Source organism: Balaenoptera borealis, assembly GCF_965194805.1.
Source record: "Balaenoptera borealis genome assembly, chromosome: 6".
Taxonomy (NCBI): Eukaryota; Metazoa; Chordata; class Mammalia; order Artiodactyla; family Balaenopteridae; genus Balaenoptera; species Balaenoptera borealis.
In genome coordinates, this window is record NC_138863.1 from 1,020,602 (window position 1) to 1,041,677 (window position 21,076).

A 21,076-nucleotide genomic window follows, 5' to 3' on the forward strand; every position below is an offset into this window, starting at 1 on the left:
GGGTGTAAACACCCTGCATTTAAGCCCCATGTGGGACTCTGGATGCACGTGTCAGACCTCCCCTCCTTCCCTTATAAACATCCTGCACCCCAAACTTGTTTTCGTGTCGGCCTCCGAGGTCCAAGAAGAGTTGGTACCCCGGGGTTTGGAGCTGGATCACCCACTGCGCCTGGCGACGGGGGACTGCCTCTGGTGGCACAGGTGGTGGTCTCGTCCCGTCCGGGGGTTTGAGATACACGGACAGCAGGGTGACAGGGCAGGTGGCTGGGGGCCAGGTGTGAGGCCGCCTCTGGTCACTCATGAAGAAGCTCCAGCTGCAGGGCAGAGAGAGCCAGGCCTGGGCCCACTGACTGCAGAGGTGGCCGGGCTCCAAGAGGAAGGACCCGCCCCCAACAGCAAGTGTGCACAGCAGACTCCCCCAGATGCCCCCACCCACCTGGCCCTTAGGCCCTCTACTCCTTGGCTGTGCTCAGGGAGAGGGAGGGGACGTCCAGACATCTGAGAACCACTGGGCATTCAGGTCCTGAGCTGACACTGACCTCTGGCGCATCCTCATGGGCCCTCCAGGGTGGGACACAGGAGGCTGTTGACAGTGGAATCTTGCCAGGACCGGCTCCCAGCGGGCGATGGCGTCACTTCCTGGTTTCCAAGCATGTAACTGGGATTCACACGGGCAAATCACCAACACCCTCTCTGGGGTCAGAGGCGCCCGTCAGGAAGGCCAAGGGCGAGACTGAAACCATCACCCGCCCCAGACAACAAATCACAAATGGTACCTCGGGGGAGGGTGGAGACTGGGACCCCCCTTGAGTCCCCGAAGATGCAGGGGTGGTCCCATCGGGGGTGGTGGCCCCATCCTAGCTCCATTTGACTCAGAACTCGGGTTTCCCAGGACAACTCCTGCTCCCCGAGGGCAGCGTCAGGCATGGCAGTGCTCCGGGACGGAGCAGGTCAGGAAGATGAGGAACAGCCCACGTTTTCGCGGAATGGAATAGGCACTGGCCGTTTTTTCCAAGAAACTATGTTGTAATACAGGACAAAGAGACCCAACTGGCTAGACGCCCCGATCATGCTGACGACACAGTGTTGAAGTCAGAGGAGCAAGATGGGGCAGAAGACAACCAGGCCAAGATCGGGGCACCAGAAATGGTTAGGGGTTGAGGGGTCCCGGGGTCGGAGGCCTGCGGGCTATCCCCTCCCAAGTCAAGAGCAGAGGACCTCATCCCGCACCTCCTAGAAGGAAGCAGGAGGCCGCTGGGCACTGGCGGTAGCATTCACACCAGAGCCCGTCGGCTGGTAGACCAGATGACTAGAAGGCAGCCAGGTTGGGGGCCCAGCGTGGATGGGGAGTTGATGGTACCATGCTGCTTCGGCCACTCGCGGACTGCCGTGTGCCGCCCCTCCAATTTTCTCTTCTCACTACCCACCTCCTCCTTCCCTACACCAGCCCTGCCCCTCTCGGGCCACCTGGTCACCCCCCATGTCTCAGCAGCCGGGCGGGAGCCCCTCACCTGCTCCCCCAGTGACAGCCAATGAAGCCGCTGGCTACCTGAACCAGGACCCAGCTGGAAGCTGCTCAGTGCTAATGTTTATTTATAAAGTTACATCCTAAAAACGTTTCTAATAAATAGTTTTAAACAAGATCTGTCCCGATGCGCCGTAAGGCCTCTCTCCGGGGCCAAGGAGACAGGGTGTGGAGGATTTCAGGGAGGCTCTGTCAGCTCAGCGGCGTGGAACGAAGGTGCCCACCCTGAGTTTTTCTTGCCCTTCCTGCAGCACCTGCCGGGATGGGGGTTCTTTGCCAGGTCCCGCTCAGGCCCGGCCGCCGCGGCACTGGCGTGTGGGCCACTGGGAGCCCCTCAGACCCCCGGTCACCGGAGCCGACACGCAGGGTCACCCGGTTAGGCTTTCATCACTGCCACGAAGGAGGCCTGCGGGAGGAGATGGCGAGGGCTGGTGGCACTGCCCCGGTTGGCGGGGTGAAGGCCCGCCCCCACGTCCTCCAGGGGCTGTCACTGCAGCCCCAGCTTCTGGGCCCCGAGAAGCTCTGCCTGGGGCTCTCAGGGGAAGAGACCAGGAGGGCACCTCGTGTCCCAGGGCACAGCCCAGCCTTCAGGGTGGCCGCTGGGAGGAGCTAGGTGGGGGAATTACGACCCAGGGCACGAGGAGGTCCCAAAGCAGAGTGAGCTGGGCCCCCCCAGGCCCCATACGTACCTCCTTGAGGAGCTGCCCCAGCATCTCCTGGCTGTGAATGGAGCGCCTGTGGGAGAAGACACCGCGGTCACCCCGCTGGGTCCCTCCCCGCGCACTTGGAGAGGCAGCCACGCTCCAGGCCCGTCTGCTCTCTAGACGGCGCACCCTCCTCCCACAGGCCTCTGGGCTCTGCCAGGACAGTGAGAGCTGGGATGTGTGGGGCAGGCGGGAGAGAACCAGGGGCGCTAAGATGCTGAGGACCACGGCCCCCCGACCGACACACACACACACACACACACACACACGGCCCCGGCGCCCCACCTGTCTATTCTGGTCTCCACGGTCACTGTGAAGGCCCCCTCTGCGTCCGGCAGGTAGGTGGAGGGCACGATCCAATAGGTCCCCTGGGACAGGTGGCAGAGCCGGCTGACCTCCTGGGCGTAGCAGTGCGGTACACAGCTCAGCAGAGGCTCCTGGAGCAGCAAGGAGGGCGCATCCTGGCCCCTGCCGTCCGCCGGGACCTGGGGGAGGCCCGGGCTCAGACCGGGCGGCCTGCCCGTGGGCGGACCAAATCGGCTGTGCCCGCCAGGACGGCGAAGGCAAGTCCCCTGTCTCAGCCTTGGCCTTGCTCCCTTCCCGGCAGCACTGCCCTGGGTTGGGAGCAGAACGGTGCAGTCTGCTTGGACCCCGTCACACGTGCCAGGCCCCCAAAGCTGGACTCGCCACTCACCGGGGCCCCACCACCCGAGGGCCCCAGCCTGGGGACCAGCAGAAGACCCGCCCTCACGTCCTCCAGGGGCTGTCACTGCAGCCCCAGCTTCTGGGCCCCGAGAAGCTCTGCCTGGGGCTCTCAGGGGAAGAGACCAGGGCACCTGGTGTCCCAGGGCACAGCCCAGCCTTCAGGGTGGCCGCTGGGAGGAGCTAGGTGGGGGAATTAAGACCCAGGGCACCAGGAGGCCCCCACTGCGCAAGCCCCTGCCCTGGGACTCATCTCTTTGGCCCCGGCACCGGCACTTTTTTCGAAGCGCCAGGGGGGTACCCCGGGGGTGGCCTGCAGTGGAGCGAGGCTCCAGAGCGCGTCCTCAGCCGTTGGGATCCTGAGGGCACAGAACCTTCTCAGAGAGGAGCCGACCCTCCCCTCCCCCACGTCGTCGGTACCGCAGGCTAAGCGTGCCAGCCCCATGACGGGCCCCTGATGGCACAGCTCCGGGCCATCCTCCAGCCCATGCCCTCCTCGGGCACCTGCCACTGCCCAAGCCCATCTTGAAGCGGGGCCCCCAGAAGGAGCAGGGGAGCCACACCGTCACCACGGGATCTGGGTTTGCGACCTCTGACCTCTGGCACTTCACCTCCCCGCTTCCTCCAGCTACAGGTCCGCTAGGTGCACCCTGCTCACGAGCCGGGAGGGGAAGGGCAGACTGAGGCCGGGGAAGGCGCTCGGGGCGGCGTTTGTGAGCCCCTGGCCCTCGCCTGGCCTCCACAGTCTCCGGCTACCCGTGGGCAGAGCTCCAGGCCCCCATGACCCCGGGGGGCAGCCTCTCTTCTGTGGGGACAACCGGCACACTTTCCCGAGTTCCTGAAGGCCACCCCACCCTCCTACTGCCTGGGACTCGGCCCCGCCCCTCGGCCTTGCTCTCAGCTCCTCACCCCCAGCTCTGTCTTTTCTTTCTGATCTAAAGACCCTCGCTCGGTGGCGCGACCGTCCATCGCGTCTCAGCGGGTGTGGGCCTCCCCTCCCTCCCTTTCCTGCTGGTCCCCACGAGCCCAGGCCCTCGCTGGTTCCAGACTCAGGCACGGGGTTTGGGGCGGGGAGGATTCATGCGGCTTCAGGGCGGCTCCTGCTGGACAACGGTGTCCTCTGCGCCCTCTCGGGCCTCCTGGCTGGAGGTGCAGTGCTGGGGGCAGCTCAGGACACAAGGGTCCAGTTGTTCTGAGCCCGGGCGAGGGGACGCGGGGCTGCCTGAGCTGAGCTGTGACCCCCAGTGAGCTACGGACTTTAGGAAACCTAGAAATGAGTCTTGCGTGTGACTGGATGACGCGGACAGACCCCAGGGGGCCTCTCGCCCCGACCCCGGCTCACCCCACCCGGACGCCCGGGAGCAGGGGCGCCTGCCTGGAAGACGTGGAAGCCGATGGGGAGGCCCTCGTGGTCACGGCTGTGCTGGCGCAGGGTGATGCGGACGCAGCGGGGGCCCGCGCCCGCCGGCACCGAGAGGGGGAAGCGGGGGTTGGTGGGGTAGGAGGCAAAGTTCCGGCTGCCCCCCGCCGTCCGGCCGACTCTCCAGGAGCCCCGCAGCCTCACGGTCTCCCACTCGCCCACGGGCAGGGCCTCCCTGGGGGCAGCGCTCTGGGCTGCCGGCTGGATGGCACTGCCAGGGAGACAAGCACAGGAGGCGGCCGTGGCGCGAACGCACGCGGCCCTGCCCCAGTCCCTGGCCCGCCCGCCGCCCTCACCTGAGGGAGACTCTCCCGCTGGAGAAGACCCGGAGCAGGAACTGCCCTGGCACGTCCTTCAGGAAGGTGCTGGGCACGGCCAGGTAGTAGCCCGGGGCGAGCTCACAGCGCAGGTGGACCTCACGGTCGTACGCGTGGCACGCGGTGCCCGCCACGGGGGGCGCGGACAGGGCCCTGGGCAGGCTGACCCGCCGCTTCTCCACCTGCAGGGGAGGCCCGCGTGCACCCGTCACAGAAGGGCCCCCCTCGAAGCACCCAGGCCTACGGGTCCCCCCCGCCATCCCCGGTGAACCCGGGCCTTCCCCTCAGCCCTGGGGTCAGCGGCTCCGTCCCACATGGAAGCCTGCAAGTCCTCCTGCTCTGGGAGGAAAGAGACAAATCTAGACAGGGCCGCGCCCGCAAAGGCAGGTGGCTGATGCAACCTGGGGACTGCCAGGCAAACGGCCTGCCAGCAGTTTCTGCAAGAGGAAAGGAACGCCAGGCGGGCCGTGGCCGCACAGGGACGGGGAACAGTGCGATGTGAGCTGTCAGACCCCGTCAGCACATACAGGGTTAAACACCAAGCGACTGGGCAAGCCAACGGGCAGCGCGGTCCCGTCGGCCACCCTCCCGTCCCCTCGGAGAGCAGGACAGGGGTCTCCATCGGGAGCCACAGACCTACCCTCAGACCCTCAGACAACCCACGGGAGCACAACGACCCCATGCCCGTTTTGCAGGGAGGGGACTGAGGGAGGTCCCAGGCCGCCCCCCGCAGCTCTCCTAACACCTCTGCCAGCTCTGCTAACGGCTGCCTCTGTGTAGCTTGCCTTTGGCCAAAGGGCGCACCCTGGGCCAGGGGAGGGAGGTGAGTCCTGTGGACTCAGATCTGAGCGGGGTCTGTGGGAGGACAGCCGGGGGGGCGAGGGGCACGTCGGGGGCTCCTGGGGCTCAGGCCTCTTCATCCCTGTGCCTGCATCCCACAGAGCGTGGTGCCGGGCCCGGGCGGGTTACCTTCCAGAGGTGCAGGCCCACGGCCTGGTAGTCCCTGCCTGGGTGGCCCGCCGTGCGCAGCTGCGGTCTCTGCAGGATGGCCACGTACACCTCGCTGGGTTCGCAGACCCGCAGCCAGAACTTGGGGTTGCTGGGGAAGCCGCTGTTGTTCCGGCAGCCTCCCGCCGACTGGCCCTTGACCCAGGCCCCGGGCAGCGCCTGAGTGTGGCACAGTGCCCTTCCTGGGCGGGGACCCCCACGTCAGCCGCAGGGACAGGGTCCCCCTCACGCCCCCTGCACTGGCAGGGGGCCCCCACCCCGCCACCTGTCCCCCCAGGGCAGGGGGGGGGGGTCCGACCGACCGTTGCTCTGCCCTGAAGAGAAGCCAAGGGGCAAGAGGGGTGCCCAGGCGCCCCGCGGTGGGACGTGGTGCCTGACTTCAGGGGCCAGTCCGTCCGGGCCACCGCGTCCCCATGAGGCCTCCCCCGGGGCGCAGGCCTCCCTTACCTGAGTAGAGGCTCTGCAGGTGGCCAGCCTCTGTGATGGGGAAGCCAATGGTGACCTCGTCAAACTCCCGCAGAAACTCGTCCTCCTCCACCCAGAACTCCCCCTCCTGCAGCTGCGACAGCAGCTCGGGCTGGGCCGCCGACTCCACCCGGCTCCACCCTTCACCCCTGGAAGGAACCTCCCTTCAGCCGAGGCCTCCCGCCTGAGAGCGACAGCAGTGCCCAGGCAGCAGGGCAGGAGGCGCCCTTGCCGGGCTGGGTGGGTGGCGGGGGCGGGGGGGGTGCTGCTCCCGCTCTGGGACCCTGGGCCGGCGAAGGGGAGCGGCCCCGGTCCCGGTCTCGAAGCTGAGCTGAGGTCTGGGTGCAGGCGTCCCGTGGGTCTCTGTCACCCGCAGCCCGGCAGGGCATCCACCAGTCCGTGGGTGCCCTCAGGACAGGCCCCGACCGCCCCGGCTCACCTGGGTCACAGGGCCAGCACTAAGCCGGCCTCAACAGGCCATCTGGGGCCGAGCACAGAGCACGGTGGCCCACGAGCAGGAGAGCAACCAAACCCTGTCCTGACCACGGCCCGGCCTCGGACACCAGGCGCTCACGCGGTCGAGGCAGCTCTGGGCGGCCCCTCAGGCCCCGCCCCGCCCCCCCCAAGACCGGCACGATGACCCAGAGCGCACCCTGGCCCGCACTCACCCCTCTCTCCAGGGCCCCTGCCAGCACCGCCGGCCCCAGGGGTTCTGAATCCGCAGCAGCAGGATGCTCTGACCAGCCCGACCCCGGAGCTCTTGCAGATCCGCGACGATGAAAGCGTGAAACTCCCCCAGCGCCCTGGTACCTGGGTGAGGAACAGCCAGCAAGTCCCCAAACCGCGCAGACGCACAGGTCCGCCTCCTTCCCTGGGACGCCCCAGCCCACCCAACTGCGGCTGCACAGGCACCCGGGTCCCCGCGGGCCACCAGGGGCTCCTTTCCTGACCGCTGCAGACAACTCAGCTCAGGGGTGGCCTTATGCAGCGTGAGTCACAGTGAAGGACCTGGGTTTAGACTCTGGCTCGGCTGCCACCAGGACTGGCAAGTCATTCCCTTCTCTGGGCCGCAGTCCTCGCTGAGGATGATGAGGGAGGTTCTCAAAAGGGCTGCTCCCAGCACCGTCACGGGTGGGTCTGTGACGCCAGAAACTAGCGAAACCTGCTCTCGGAGAGGCCCGCTAGGGTGTCAGGGGCGTCAGGTAGTGTCTGAGCAGAAACCGGTGGGGAGAGCTGGAGGCCCGTGGGAGACCCTCCACCTGGCCAGAGGTCTTGGGACAGACAGGCGCAGAAGTGGAGGGGCCAAGCAGAGACCAGTGGGGGGGCAGGGGGCGGTCCAGACGGGAGAAGAAACTCCTGGAATGTCTTTAAGGGCTTTGCTTACAAAGGCACTAGAGCCGCCACTCTGGGTGTCCTGCCCACGTCCCCAGACCCCTGCCACTTCGGTGGGCTCCAGCTGCTCTCCATCTTTGCCTGGGGGTTCCCCCAAAGCCTGACGTGCCTAGAATTAGCCATACCCCACCCTGGGGGCAGCTGATGCTCTACAGGCCACCCTCTGAGGCCGTGTCTCGCGCGGCGCCCCAGCACAGCACTCTGTGGGCCCCCCTCACCCCCAAAGTGTGCTTCCCCACCCCCATCCTGAGGTCTGCAGGTGGGGAAACCAGACCGGGGTTGTGCTAACCCTCACGCACGTGCCGCGCAGCGTAACGGTCAACACGTGGCAGTTTATTTTGATGTTCTTATTCTTCGGACAAAAATCCCGTTATGAAAATAATCCTAAATATGAAAACAATTGTGCATAAAGATGTCCACTGCAATGTTATTTATAATAGCATAAAATGGGAAAGGCCTTAAATATCCAACATCAAGGGAAGGATTAAGAAGAGCACAGCAGATACACTAATAAAATAAGACGTTGCCAAGTGTACACAGCAACACAGAGAATGGTATATCATATAGAATACAAAACGTATACATCTTTTTGAAAAAAAAAAACTGAGAAAGGGGACTAAAAAGTCCAAAGTAGTCAAATCTGAGTGATTTTTTTTCTTTCAACGGATTTCTTTCAATGAGCAGATATATTACTAAAGTGAAAACCTGAGTGTCGATTTTACCAGATTACCACCTGGGCCAGAGATGGTGCCACCACCTGGTTCCCAGTGACCCCAATACAGGCTCCTGTCTCCCCATAGGGGTAAGCCCTGGTCAAGGGGAAAGGGTACACTTCCCTCCAGAGAGGGACGGTCAGTAGGGAAGGTCACACACCTAGACACCAGTTCCGAAGGTCCTGCTTTCCACTTAGTCCATATAGGACCACAGTAAAAAGCCCCGTACAGGAGGCCGAGAGGGCCCAGGTGCGCAGGCCTGCCGTGCCGCCGCCCGCTCCCGCCCTACCTGTTCTGGGGCTGAGCACCGAGCAGCTCAGCAGACAGCGGTCCTTCAGGCTGAGCAGCTGCCGACAAGTCCTACGTTCCGCGCCCCTCGGCCTGTCCTGCTGGCCGCTGGTTCCTGCCATGTCCTTCAGGTTCCACCTTTCGGCCAGGCCACCAGTGAGGTCCACCAGGGCATCAGCCACCTGTCCCGCCCACAGGTGCTCATAGGACCCGTAGATCCTGGGGAGACAGCCAGGAGGGCGTGAGGCTCCGGCACCAGGCCCCCTGCCCCTCTCCTGCCCCCTGTGGTCTGCCTTCTACCCACCTCAATCGCCTCTCTTTCCTCCCCTCTTTCCCTCCCACCCTGTCCTCACCAAGTGCAGACACAAGCTCGCCTCCAAGGCCATAAGGGACAGCACCCCGCGGTGCCCTGCTGCCTCTGCCCCTGTGGGGCACCAGCGGGAGGCGGGCACAGAGGCTGTGCGCTCCCACTCCTGCGTCTGTCGTGATCGAGGCCCTCGGCCCCGCCAGCGGCAGCAGTGGAGGGCTCACTCCCAGCGCGGAGGCCTGCCTACCGGCCCGGCGCCCTTCAGCACGGCCATCGGCACACTGGGGGAGCAAGCCCTCGGCCTCGGGACTACGATAAACGAGCATGGTACCTCGGCGGCCTCATTACTTCCCAGCAACCTGCACAGAGGCCGCCTGTCCCCAGTGGTGACACAGATAGACGGAGACATTTCTCTCGCTTGGGTTTGAGGAAAGAGAGAGGAAGACACACACCCTCTTTCTGGAGGCGAGGCCTTCATGCCCGACTTTGAAATGAGGGCAGGGAAAGAGGGAGTGGGCAGAGGGGAGAGCAAACCACAGGCCAAGTCTCAGAGTTTCTGTCTCTGGACGGGTCGCCCCACCCAGGGCTGGCCACCAGGCCCTCGCTGCTGACAAGGACGCTGCAGCCCAGGGCGAGCAGATGTGCTTCCCGGGCCCCCAGCCCGCCTGGCCCGGCCCCTCCGCCCCCAGCGTGCGTACTTGGCGTAGACCTTCTCCAGTAAGGGAAGCCAGAACACATCCTCCCTCTGGCACCGGGAGAAGCAGAGTCTCCCTGCAAGACAAGGCAGACGGTCATCTATGGTCACCTCCACCCAGCGTCCAAACTGCCAAACTCGACAGGTGAAGGAGCCGCGGTACGTCTGGTCGAGCCAGCTCGGCTGTCCCGGAGGAAAGACCTGCCGCGCGTGGGGAGAGGCAAAAGGAGACGGTGAGAGAAGCCACCACACGGCGCGCTCCCAGCATCCCGAGCAGAGCGTGACCGTGCTCAACGGTACCCTCCCGTCGCGCAAAGGATTCCACCTCCCCCGACGCCTGGCTGGCAGTGCTTGTGCAAAACCCGCTCACTGGGCAGAAGACTAACAGACCTTTCAATAAAAGAGGCTAGGGCCACACTGAGGGAGCCGACTGGCTCCCAGAGGTCAAAGTCAACCATCATGTCCTAGTGTCCCCAATCAACACGTGACCTGAATCCAAAACAGATGTGACTTTTATAGGCCCGAGTGACCCAGTTCTCAACAGAGCGGCTGGTGGCAGGTCACCATAGGTACAGCGACCCCCTGGCTGGAGCCTGGGACCTCAGAAACTCTGACAGTGCCCGGCCTGCTCTTCATTGCTGGGTTTGTGATTCTGGCCTAATGCTGAGAGACAGGATGGGCTCTGGACCCAGATGGCCTCGTCTGGGCCTGGCTCTGTCCCTTACTAGCTGGGAACATGACAATGGTTTTAGTGCCCTCGTTTGTAAGAAAGGGTCAAAGCCAGCAAGGCCTGTGAGAATGAAAGCCAGCAACTGGGGTGGGCTTAGCGCAGGGCCTGGGACGTGGGAGCGGCTCGGAAAGGGGTCACCACCATCAACACTGTTGCCTGTATCGGTGACACTTAGCAAGGCCGTGAGGGCTCCTGGGGAAGGAGTCTGACAGGCTTTCTATAACTGTGGTACCTGCTTAGCATTGGAAACAGTTTTAACCACCTTTTGCCAATTTATATTCAAAACCTGTTAAAAAAAAAAGCAACCGCAACTGGCTAGGAAGCTTACTCCAAAGCAGCATAGGACCTCTCAGCCAACCCTTTCCTACCCTGGGCTGGCATGTTTGCCTTTTTATTCCAAATGCCTGCCTGACCCAGGGCTCAGGAGATGGCAGAGCAGGGCAGAAGGCACCCCTGCTGGCCCCTGCGGGAGGGGGTCACTGCGTCTGCGCCTCGGAGCCCCCGTGGCCCGAGGGCCGAGCCCCGCAGAGCAATAGCTTGGCTGCCTCCTGTTTCCTTCCAACGCGGGCAGACAGGAAGCAAGGGTCGGAGAGGAAGCGCACTGTGGCAGACACCTGGTCCAGGAGGTGCTGGCTCTTCTGCAGGGCGGCGCAGGCGCACAGGAACCAGCAGTCCCCTAGCAGCCCTTGCTTCACCTGCCCTTCCTGAGCGCGATCTGCAAACAGCTGGGGCGTGGCGCAGATTTCCTGAAATAAAGAAAATCGTCCAGAATTACTTCATGCCTGTGGCTAGCTTTAAAACTAAGAACACAGGATCTATGTGACAGGGGCTGGGGAGGAGCTTTTCTGGTCATCCACATTGCCTAAGAGGGGACGGGAAGCAGCTGGCTTCTTGCAGCCAGTATCCGCCAGCCCCTCTTGGCTTCAGATCATCGCATCCGACCTAGATTCCGGGGTCCCTGTCTCTGTCTACCTTCCTTAATTGGCAAAACTCCCAACTCTGGATGAATCCTACCCCCGCTTTCATAAAACAGTGCAATGTTGGTCTAGAAAACGGTCTCACTTTAAATTCATAAAGGCAAGTCTCAAGTGGGTCCTCTATACTGTTTCTCTAAAAGGCTCAATTTTCCACACCCCAGACTAGTTTACCCCTTCTCCTTCCTCCTTCTCTTCTCAGAACACCCTCGCCCCTCTGAGCGGATGGCCTCACCTGATGCTCCATCAGAAGCCCCCTGACCTGACCCCGTTCCTGCCCTCAGTATCTGATCCCTCCCACCATCCCCGCTTCCTTCCTTCTCTGCAGGCAGGATCCCACCAGCATAAGGCATGGGAGAGGATGTCTCCTCTTCTCTAAGATACTGTCCCTGGGCACTATTTCCCCTCTAGGCCCGTCACTGACCGACTTCTCGAAAGAGCTGCTGCCCCTACTTCCTCCCTCCGGCTCCTTGCAACACCTCGTTGCTTCTAAGCCAGCCATGCCCCCAAAACCGCTTTTATCAATGTCACCTCCGTGTCGTCACCTCCAACGGGCATCCTCTGTCCTTGTCTTTCCCAACACTCGGCAGCATAGAGCAGTGGCTGCCCCCGGCCCCAGCAGCCCCCTCCTGGCTTCCATGATTCCAAGGGCTTCTGGCTGTCCTTTCCCCTCACTGCCTGCCACTTCTCAAGTCTACCTGTCAAGGCACCTGCGGTTCCTCAAGGCTCGGTTCCAAGCCGCCTCTTCTCTGCCCGTACTTTCTCCTGAGATACCCTTCCAGACCCTGGACAGTAAGCCATCTGTTACAGTCCCAGCTCCCAGGTGGAGCATCTAGCCCAGGTCTTCCTGAGCTCCCGACTCTCATATCCACTTGCCTACTGTTAGCTCCACTTCAACCTGTGAGAGCACAACCCAAGCCTACATTTCCACCCCTAGCTCTCCTCCACCTCCCAGTTTCCCCAGCACATCAACCGGGACCATCATCCCCCCAGGTGCTCAGGCTAGAAATCTAGAAGTCATTCTTGATCCCTCTTTCATCCTCACCATCTACTTCCAATCGGTCACTAAGACAAACTCGGGTCTCAGACCTACCTCTGCCACTTCTTAGTTCTGAGACCTTGGGCAACGTTTTGACTTAACATTGGTTTCCTGATCTGTAAAATGGAGATACAAGTACCAACCTTATAGAATTATTCGGTGAACTAAATAAAATCAAGAGCATAAATTCTGTGTGCATACAATACCTAGCCTTTACTGGCATATAATGAGTGTTATGTAAATATGTTTCTCTTCCCATTTCCTGACCACCATGAACCCAGCTCTAGTTTCCAATCGGTCACTAAGACCTATCAATCCCCCCTCCAAAATATCTCTCAAATCCATCCACTCCAAAGCCCCATCCCAACGGCTGTCACACTAATCTGAGCTCCTTCATCTTTCTTCAGGACCACTGCAATGGCCACCTGCATTCTTGCCTCAACAATCCACTTCACACCTGGCAGTAAGAGTGAGCTTCTTAAAACATAAATCAAATCGAATCACTCCTCTACTAAAAACATTCTAATGGCCTCCCATTGTCCCTAAAATCCACCCCCACTTTTTTTTAACCCAAATTCCACTGGCATGGCCAATCAGGCTCTTTGGCCCTTGGCACCTCCATGCCAAACATGCCCTCTCAGTGTTGCCCATGGAAAGCACCTCAACAGCCAAAGCCAGGTCTGGCCTTCTTCCAGGCCTGGTGCACGCAGATGTCCCCACTAAGACTGCATACGCTCAGGGAGAGACTGTTCCTTGGACAGTCTTATTCAGCTGATACACCATTTCTAAAGATATCAGCATAGCACTAGGCCAGAGCATCCCTCTAAACTGCCACCTTAAAATAATTACATCTGAAAGTGCAAGTGCACGAGGTCCAAGACAGGAACGTGCAGAGCAAAACGGCTTTGCTTTGTAGGCTCAGCCTGGCCCTTCCAGAACAGCATGAGAAACAGAACGAGACCGCTTGTGGCCAGAAGAGCCATGCAGACTAGAAGCTCTTCAAAGCAGACGCAAGTGGGGCTGAGTTTGCGTCTGTTAAAACGCCCCTCTCGCTGTGCCTTGAATCTCCTATTGAATGGAGCTCTCGCAGGTAGGGGCCGTAAACTCCGGTCCAGCACACCCCAAGTGGGCTGGGGAGGGGGCCTGGGAGCCCACGCAGGAGGACAGCGGCGGCAGACCCTGCCGACCGCCGTGCACCCAGCCCCGGCTAACCCCGGCTGCCGCGCTCGCACCCCTGCAGGAAGGAGCGCCTGGACGCCTGGCGCGAGACCCGTGAGACCCGCGCGCCCCCCTGCCCCACCTGGGGCCGCCTCCACGTGATTTCCTCCCGGAACTGGGCCAGCGGAGTGGAGAAGCTAGAGAAGAGCGAGGAGTCCGAGGCCGGGAAGGCAGCGTCCCGGAAGAGCTCCCTGGCCGGCGCCCGCATCTTGGGCACCCCGAGGTCCCATCTGCTGTCCGCACCCCGGTGCCGAGCGCAGCCGAGGGGGCGCGCAGCCCCGGAGGGAGCGCGAACCGGCCGCGGTCCCGCCTGCCTCGCGCTTCCCCCTTCCGGCCCGGCCCCCCAGCCCCGCTGGACCCACAGTACCACCCGGCCCCGGTGCCCGCCCGCTCCGTCGCCCCGGTAACCGTCGATCTAGGCTGCAGCCAACCAGGAGAGTAGCCCCTGATCACATGACAGAACGGCCCAATCCCACTTGAGCGTTGGGAAGTCCGCGCCAGAGTCCCAGCCCCCAGGGGGCGTGGCTCTCGATCTAGGCTCCAGCGAAGCCGGTTAGTCGCCTTGGCTGCGCTGCTCTTTCCAGGGCCGGGGGGCTCGGAGGTGTCTCAGCCGAGGCTCACACCTGGGAGGCTGGCAGCGTCTTGTCCTCGGGCCGGTGTGGTTCGGGTCGGGGCGTCGGGACTGCCTCCTGAGGCTGAAGGGACCAGAGAGGCAGTCTCGGCCGAGGTCGGGACACGAACTACACGTCCCAGCATGCCGCGCTGCCTCCAGAATGCACTTCTTCCGGCGGGGACGGTGGGTCCGGCCACCTGGTGTCGGGAGAGCCAATGAGACTCGGGAAAGGGAGCTGTGGGCCGTCAGGGACCGTGTGGTGTCCGCCACTGTTGTGGTTGTGTGCTGGGGTCCTGGGGAATGTTACGGCCCCGGGAGGGCCTTCCCAGGCCTGGGAGGCTGTCTCAAGGCAGGCTGGGATCAGACGCGCTGGATCCGGAGCCGGGCAGGCGATGAGGCTGGACCATCCTCCTGGTCCCCAGATGGCCGGGCATCTGGTCCTGGTGGGCTGGACAGTGACCCGCTGGAGTTAAGGTTACAGCCCATGGCCGCTCAGTGCTGCGGGTTGGTGAGGGCAGTGACTTCAGGATCTGCTCAAGGATTCACCTTTGCTGCAGGAACCAGCCTTTCCGCGTCCCCATTCCCAGGAAGGAAGGCAGCCAGCCAGCCAGAGGCTTATTCTCTGAGTGCCTCTCCAAGCCTGCTTCACTGTGGCTGGAGCCTTCACAGAGGGCCGCACAGGGGAGGAGATGGGGTGGGGTGGGGCACAATCCTTCTAGGACAACTCTCTGATACCTACTAGAGCTTCTCAAATTTTGTATTCCCAGGCCGCTTTTGCCCAGCCTCCCAGATAGGAAGGGTGGTCAGATCGAAGCCCTTCTGCAATCTAATCCAGAAAGTCCCCACTGCTGATGAGAAACGGAGCCTGGTCCAAAAGCCCCTGCCTCGACCATCTTGCTCCAGAGCCCCCGGTTGCTGTGACAGCTGCGGCTTCTCCCTCTGAGAGGCCCAGCAAGGCCTGCATGAGTAGCAGCTGCTAGTGGTGGCATGATATGGGCTATCTTGACCCCACCAGGCCCCAGATCCCTGGTTTGGAGGCCTAGGGTCCTCATCTCTGCTGAGGTTCTAGAGAAGGGAGTGACCGCATTGTCTGACATCTCTCTCTGGGATGCTTACTTCATGACCCTTCATCCCCGTGGTGCTGACTCTCCCAGAAGATGTTTATGGCAAGCTGGAGGCTGCACCGTAGCTGGATGAATCAGGAATGGCCTGGGCTCTGCTTCATGTGGGTGTCCTGAAGGACTGAGACAAATTTCCCTGACCTGGGGTGTTGGGCAACTGGTCTGCTCCAGGTAACACATGGGGGTGGTGAGCAGCGAGCTGGGGCCAGCCCAGGATCTGGACTCTAAGTGGGGGCCTCTGCTGTGCCACTTACCCAGGCTTGCGAGCTCTGGAGAGTAGGCAGTGTCCTGTGGGCACGTTGGTGTCCAGAACTGGGCCCATGCCCAGAGAAGGGGCCAGGAGACAGTTGGTGCTGGGTAGGCAGCAGCCCAGGTCTGCAGTGTTGGTTTGTGACCAACACTGAGATGGCATGAAGGCAGCTCTCCTGTCGGCCTGCGGGCACAGCTCGGCCTGGGCCACACTTACCGCCCACAAGCCCTGTGGTGCCATTCCCCACCTCTGGGTGCAGAGATGACCCCTTGGCTAATTGGCAGTAGTCCCCTCTCCCTCCTGGGCCCCCCTCCCTCCGCCCCCCGCCCTGTGCAGAGTGGAGCCTCTGGCTTGTGGGTATCAGGAGGCGTTGGAAACAGCCTGGGGTGGGAAGATGAGGAGTTCTGGGGGCAGCTGGTTCACAGCCCCAGTCTCCACAACCGCAGGTCTTGGGATGGGCAGTTATTTAAAGTCTGACCTCAGGGCCCTCGCTGTAAGGCGGGAACACCAGCTCCATGTCATAGCGCTGTTTGACGGTTACAAGTGAGACATCGGGAGGCCCCGTGGAGCTGGAAGAAGGATTGGCCTCGGGCCCCTCAGGTTAGGAAGCTCTTGAGACGCGTTCTCAGTTACATTGACATGTCTGAACTGCAAGGCAGTTTCAGGCCCACAGAACAGTGAAGGCCATGTGCCCCACCCCAGGCAGCCGGAGATTGACTCGTGTCCCGGGCCTGCGGGCAGTGGGGTGCCTGTCCCTCTGAGCAAGCCCTTCTCTCCGGGACTCTCCTCCTGAGGGGACGGGACAGGTGGGAGGTCCCCTACCTTAGCAAGGCCCTGGGCCCGTAGGACCAGCGTCCACCATGCACATCCCAGAGCTGACTCCGGCCTCTGAGCGTTGAGAGACGGTGGGAGCACGGGCGTCCACCCCAGCGGGGCCGGGAGGCATGCAGAACAGTAGTCCAGGGCCCCCGAGCCAGGAGCAGCCTGAAGTCACCTGAGCGAGGATCACCGGAAACCTGGCCCTGCTGGGCAGCTGTCCCAGCTGCTCTCTGGGCCCCCGTCTCCAGCTACAAACCCCGCAGTGCAGAGGCCCTGGGGCGTGCTGAGGATTGAGTGAGACACAGTGCTGGGCCTGGGCCAAGGGGCAGTCAGTGAGGGCCACGAATGTGGACTGTTCCTCCGTGGGACGGTCTTAGCTGGGGTGGAGTGGGAGTGGGTTCTGGAAGCTTGGGTCTCTCCCCTGCCCCTGTCTGAAGGTTCCAGCTGAAGGAATCTTCCCAGGCAGGGCTGGAACAAAGTCATCCGTGTCTTTCCTGCAACCTGCAATCCGTTCAACAGAAGTGAGGAAGGCTCCGCCCCTAAGGGCTTGAAGGGTCAAGTGCATTTGACAATGACGATACGTGGAGTGTGTATGATCCTCACGCATCTCAGACGTAGGTGTCACTGTCCCATTTTACGACAAAGAACCTGAACTTCAAAGGGCGGAGGTGGCAGCCCAGGACCCCGCAGCTGTACGTGGGATGGAGCCAGCATTCTGAAACCAGGCGGGCCCAGGTCACTCTGCTTGCTGACAGAGGAATGGATTCTTTTGGGGTGATGTTTTAGATTAAGTTTTGGGTTTTTTTTAACCTCATTGTTAAAAATAATACATGCTCCTTATAGGAATTTTCCCCCTTAACTACTGCTCCAAAATGGTCATGTGTTCTTAAATTTTATTTTGAACACAATACAGGTAATTTCTTCCTTGACTTCAGTCCTCTGAGGTGACCATATTTCCAAAGTGGGATATTTTCTGCACTGCGGCCGTTGCATTCACTTCAGGTCGTGGAGTCTTTTCCTCTCTGCTTGCTCATGCGTTTTTGAACAAGGGAGGCTTATCTGGGCCTGGGTGGGTGGGCAGAAGCGCTCTCAGCGCCCTGCCCTGCACCTGTTAGAGCCCCTCTCGGATGCTGGGCTAGCCCTGTGGGCAGCCTTGGCACACCCCACGTTCGGGTCCTTGCCCTACTCTTGGCCTGCATCCTCCCAGGGTCTGGTCAGTGATTATTTAGAAAGAAAGTGAAGAAGGAAAAAAAAACCCTTAACAGCTGCCATCAGATTGCTCTTGGTGAAAGGACAGCCTGTGTTAGGGTGTGTGGGCTAGGGAGGCTGCCTGGGGCATGGCGGCCTCAGGTGGCCCAGCCTGGCCGGGGAGGTCTGATGGTGGGTAGAGGGGGCAACGGCTAAGGAAAGGAGGCTGGAGTCCCGGATGTGATGAGGGCGAGGATGCCTTGATCAGCCTGAGCTGCTCTGTGCGGCCCAGTCTCTCCGTGACCCCGGGTCTTGGGCGAATTCCGCTGCTTCGCTTTTCCTGGGTACTTTCCCTTCGTAAGGCCCTTTGCTGACGCTAGGAGCGCTCTTTGTCAGGTGCTCCGATCCGTGAGTCCCGTCTTCATTGTGACCATTCTTCTCAGGTTGCATTTTTTTAATTTAAAAAGTTGTCCCTTTAAGAAACTTCCAAGGCCTCTGACTGGTTCTTTTTCCTGACCCCCGGTCATTTCACAGGTGCCTGTTCCTGTCTTAGGGTTTATTTCAAACCACCCTCACCCCGCCATTGTGTGGCTGAGACGTTAGTTCTGTTCTGATTACGTTGTTAGCCCTGCTTCCCTGGGGGTCAGTTTGAGCCGGTGAGTGCTGGCCGTCGTGCACGTGGTTGGTGCTCTCCTGGGTGGGTGCTTGACTGGGCCTTATCTTCACATCTGAAGTTCCACCCAAGGCATCTGGCCTGAGAGAGGGGGGCTTACCCCCAGTAAGTCCCAGTAAGAGTGGGGGAGGGGAGAGAAGCGCCCCCAAGGCGAGTCTGGACCGCACAGGACACGGCTTGAGGGACTCAAGACACCTGTACCTGGACCCCAGAGAGGCTCCAGGCAGCGCGGGGCTCTACGTGCAAACCCTCACGCGTCAGCTCTCCACACGCCATCTCTCCTCGCTGCCCCACCTTCCCTGGCCCCAGCAGATCCGATGCTCACGGCCACTCCCATCCCCATCCTGGACGTCACCCCCCTCGGCCCCATTCTCCTGCCTGACTGCTCCCTTCTCTGTCCTGAAAGTTCTGTCTCCCAATGCTGCCCTCAGCCCCTACGGTGGTCAGTCCTGCCGCTGGCTGAAAACCCCCACCTCCATGCACGTGGCAGGAGTGGACAGATGTGGCGCGTGGCCCCAGCGCATCTGACTGCTGGTGTGAGCCCCTTCACAGCCCCACCTCTGGCGAGGTGCTTTCGTCCATCAGCATGGGTCCTTCAGGAACCAGTGACAGGAAGCCCACACCCCCGCCTGGCCTGAAGTGGACACGAGGCACGAGTGAGAGATAAAACTTCGTCATTTAAAACACTGGTATTTTAGGGACTTCCCTGGCGGTGCAGTGGTTAAGAATCCACCTGCCAACGCAGGGGACATGGGTTTGAGCCCTGGTCTGGGTAGATCCCACATACCGTGGAGCAACTAAGCCCGTGTGCCACAACTACTGAGCCTGCGCTCTAGAGCCCGCGAGCCACAGCTACTGAAGCCCGCACACCTAGAGCCCATGCTCCGCAACAAGAGAAGCCACCGCAATGAGAAGCCTGCGCACCGCAACGAAGAGTAGCCCCCTCTCGTTCCAACTAGAGAAAGCCCGCACGCAGCAACGAAGACCCAACACAGCCAAAAATAAATAAATTAATTAAAAATAAAATAAAATAAAACGTTGGTATTTTAGAGCTGTTTGTTGCCAGAGCACAGACATCGGCCCCAGAATAGGTGTGAGGCTGTATCAGGACATAGGATGCAGGCCGGGGGCTGGCATGGGCCCGTCACTGGAAGCTGTGGTATACAGCCACAAAACATTTGGTAGAACTCAACCGTGATGACCCATGAGGCAAACGATGTCCAAAATAACTCACAGGTCTGGTGGAAGAGGTTGGGAAACCCTGGCAGCCTGTGTTGGTCACAGGCTGCGTTTGGCAAGATACCACGAGGAAGAGAGAGGCTGAAAAAACATTCCCGGTTTGCAAGCTGGGAGGAAAAGGAATCGAGACAGGCAGGAATGCAGGGACTCATGGGGTTGAGAGGGCACCTGCTCATCCCAGAGGGCAGATCAGAGTCAGGACAGTGTGGCAAGGACAACACCGAGGTGTGGGCGTCACTCCGGTGAGACTGTGGGGCTTGCTTCTGAGCCTCGCAAAGTCGGGCGAGGCCGGGGGGAGCGAAGCAGGCGCCTCGGGTGTGGCGGCACGCCCACAGAGGCCATGTCAGGACCTTGGGGGACCGCAGTGCTTTTGAGAGTTGCACTGCCAAAGAAACCAGGAGGCTGGGACTAAAAAGTTTGTGACTAGAGACTTGAAAATGGCCTTGGTGGGGAAGAGGCCGAGGAAGCAGTTCAGCCCCCAAAGAGGGCTCGGCCAATGCCACGTTCAGGTGTGGTCAGTTAGACAGGAGGAGGATGGACCCTTCCCAGGGAAGAGCCAAGGGCCACAGAGAACCCAGGCCTGGGGGAGCCTGGCCCAGGATGGGGTCCCTGGTGGGCCTCTAACACTGCTATGGGGCGGGGGCTTATGGCCCCCCGTGTTTCTCCCTCCGCAAGGGTGTTGTTGCTGCCGCCCTGTCCCTGTTCCCCGTGGGTGGGTGGCTGGCCTTCCAGCTCACGAGTGGCTGGGCCGAGGGGAGCCCCACCTGGCCCTGGTGCTGGGACAGCCCCCCGAGACCTTGGGCCATGACTGGATGGGGCCAGGTCAGCTTCTGGCCGGGGCAGGGGGGTGCGGTGGAGGGGTTGGATCTTGAGTGCAGGAAGGAGAGTCAGTGGGACATCTGGTGACCTGGGAGCCGGATGTGGCAGGGCCAGGGTTGCTGGCCCACCATTTGCGGTCCTCCCACGCCCTGGCCCCTTGGGTAGAGGGGGCTCTGTGACCGGGTCCGGCCAGTGGGTCAGGTGACATGTCACTGCGGGGCCAGAGCGTGTAATCCTGGTGGGAGACCCACAACCAGAGGTGTGCTGCCCCGTGAGCCCAACCCCGCAGGCAACCAGGAGGAGCAGGGCCCGATCGCTGCCCGTTGTCGCAGTGGCTGCATCAATCCCAGTGCCCACAGCTTAGCCATCCTTCGTGGTGATGCCCCAAGTGGAGTGCCCAACCTCACTCCCTCTTCCAAACCCCACCAGTACCTGCAGCCTCGACTGCACCTGTGCTTGCAGACATCCCTCCTTCTCCATCCCCCAAAGTCACACTCACCTCTTCCTTTACTCCAGTTTGGGATGGGGGACCACTGCTGAGAAAGGCCCACAGCAAGGGTGGTGACAAGTGGCCTCCTTGCTTTGGTGTTTGGGGGTCTGGGGCTGGGGGGGGAGGGACTGGGGATGGTGGAGGGTGCCGCTGGTGCTCAGACCCTCAGGGCTGCCGGGCAGGATCGGGGGCTTCCGAGGGCAGAGCCGGGATGGTCAGGAGGGGCTGGGGGTAGAGAAGAGCCTCAGCCCTACCCATCCCCTCCGGCCTCTGGCCGGGAGCCTGCGTGTCTGGCGGTGACCAGCTCAGGACCCCGCCCCACGGCAGCTGGGCAGGTGTGAAGGAGCTGGGACGAACAGGCCGGGAGG

The 21,076-nt window shown here is 61.5% G+C and overlaps 1 protein-coding gene across 3 annotated transcripts; it reads right to left on the bottom strand.

Moving 5' to 3' along the window:
• Nucleotides 1-1,576: 1,576 nt before the first annotated feature.
• CAPN10 (calpain 10) lies at nt 1,577-13,836 on the bottom strand. Of its 3 annotated transcripts, none has more exons than XM_082396914.1 (12): nt 13,579-13,835; nt 10,880-11,011; nt 9,540-9,736; nt 8,536-8,753; nt 6,810-6,951; nt 6,124-6,290; nt 5,638-5,858; nt 4,648-4,850; nt 4,307-4,562; nt 2,515-2,714; nt 2,215-2,260; nt 1,577-1,931 (listed from the first exon to the last, which is right to left on the bottom strand). In XM_082396914.1, the coding sequence occupies exons 1-12, from the start codon at nt 13,702-13,704 to the stop codon at nt 1,902-1,904; spliced, it is 1,938 nt and encodes a 645-aa protein (XP_082253040.1). In that variant the 5' UTR covers nt 13,705-13,835; the 3' UTR covers nt 1,577-1,901. The 3 variants fall into 3 exon arrangements, with proteins under 3 accessions (XP_082253040.1, XP_082253038.1, XP_082253039.1); XM_082396912.1 differs by having other exon boundaries at nt 4,274-4,562; nt 10,868-11,011; XM_082396913.1 differs by lacking the exon at nt 1,577-1,931 and having other exon boundaries at nt 2,246-2,382; nt 4,274-4,562; nt 10,868-11,011; nt 13,579-13,836.
• Nucleotides 13,837-21,076: the final 7,240 nt, after the last annotated feature.

Excerpts from the sequence above, each read along its gene's own strand:
- CAPN10 (XM_082396912.1), bottom strand. The coding sequence starts at position 13,704 with ATGCGGGCGCCGGCCAGGGAGCTCTTCCGGGACGCTGCCTTCCCGGCC. Across the intron at positions 8,754-9,539 it reads CTGGAGAAGGTCTACGCCAA|GATCTACGGGTCCTATGAGC; the intron begins GTACGCACGCTG and ends CTGTCTCCCCAG. Across the intron at positions 6,291-6,809 it reads CAGGGGCCCTGGAGAGAGGG|GGGTGAAGGGTGGAGCCGGG; the intron begins GTGAGTGCGGGC and ends GGTTCCTTCCAG.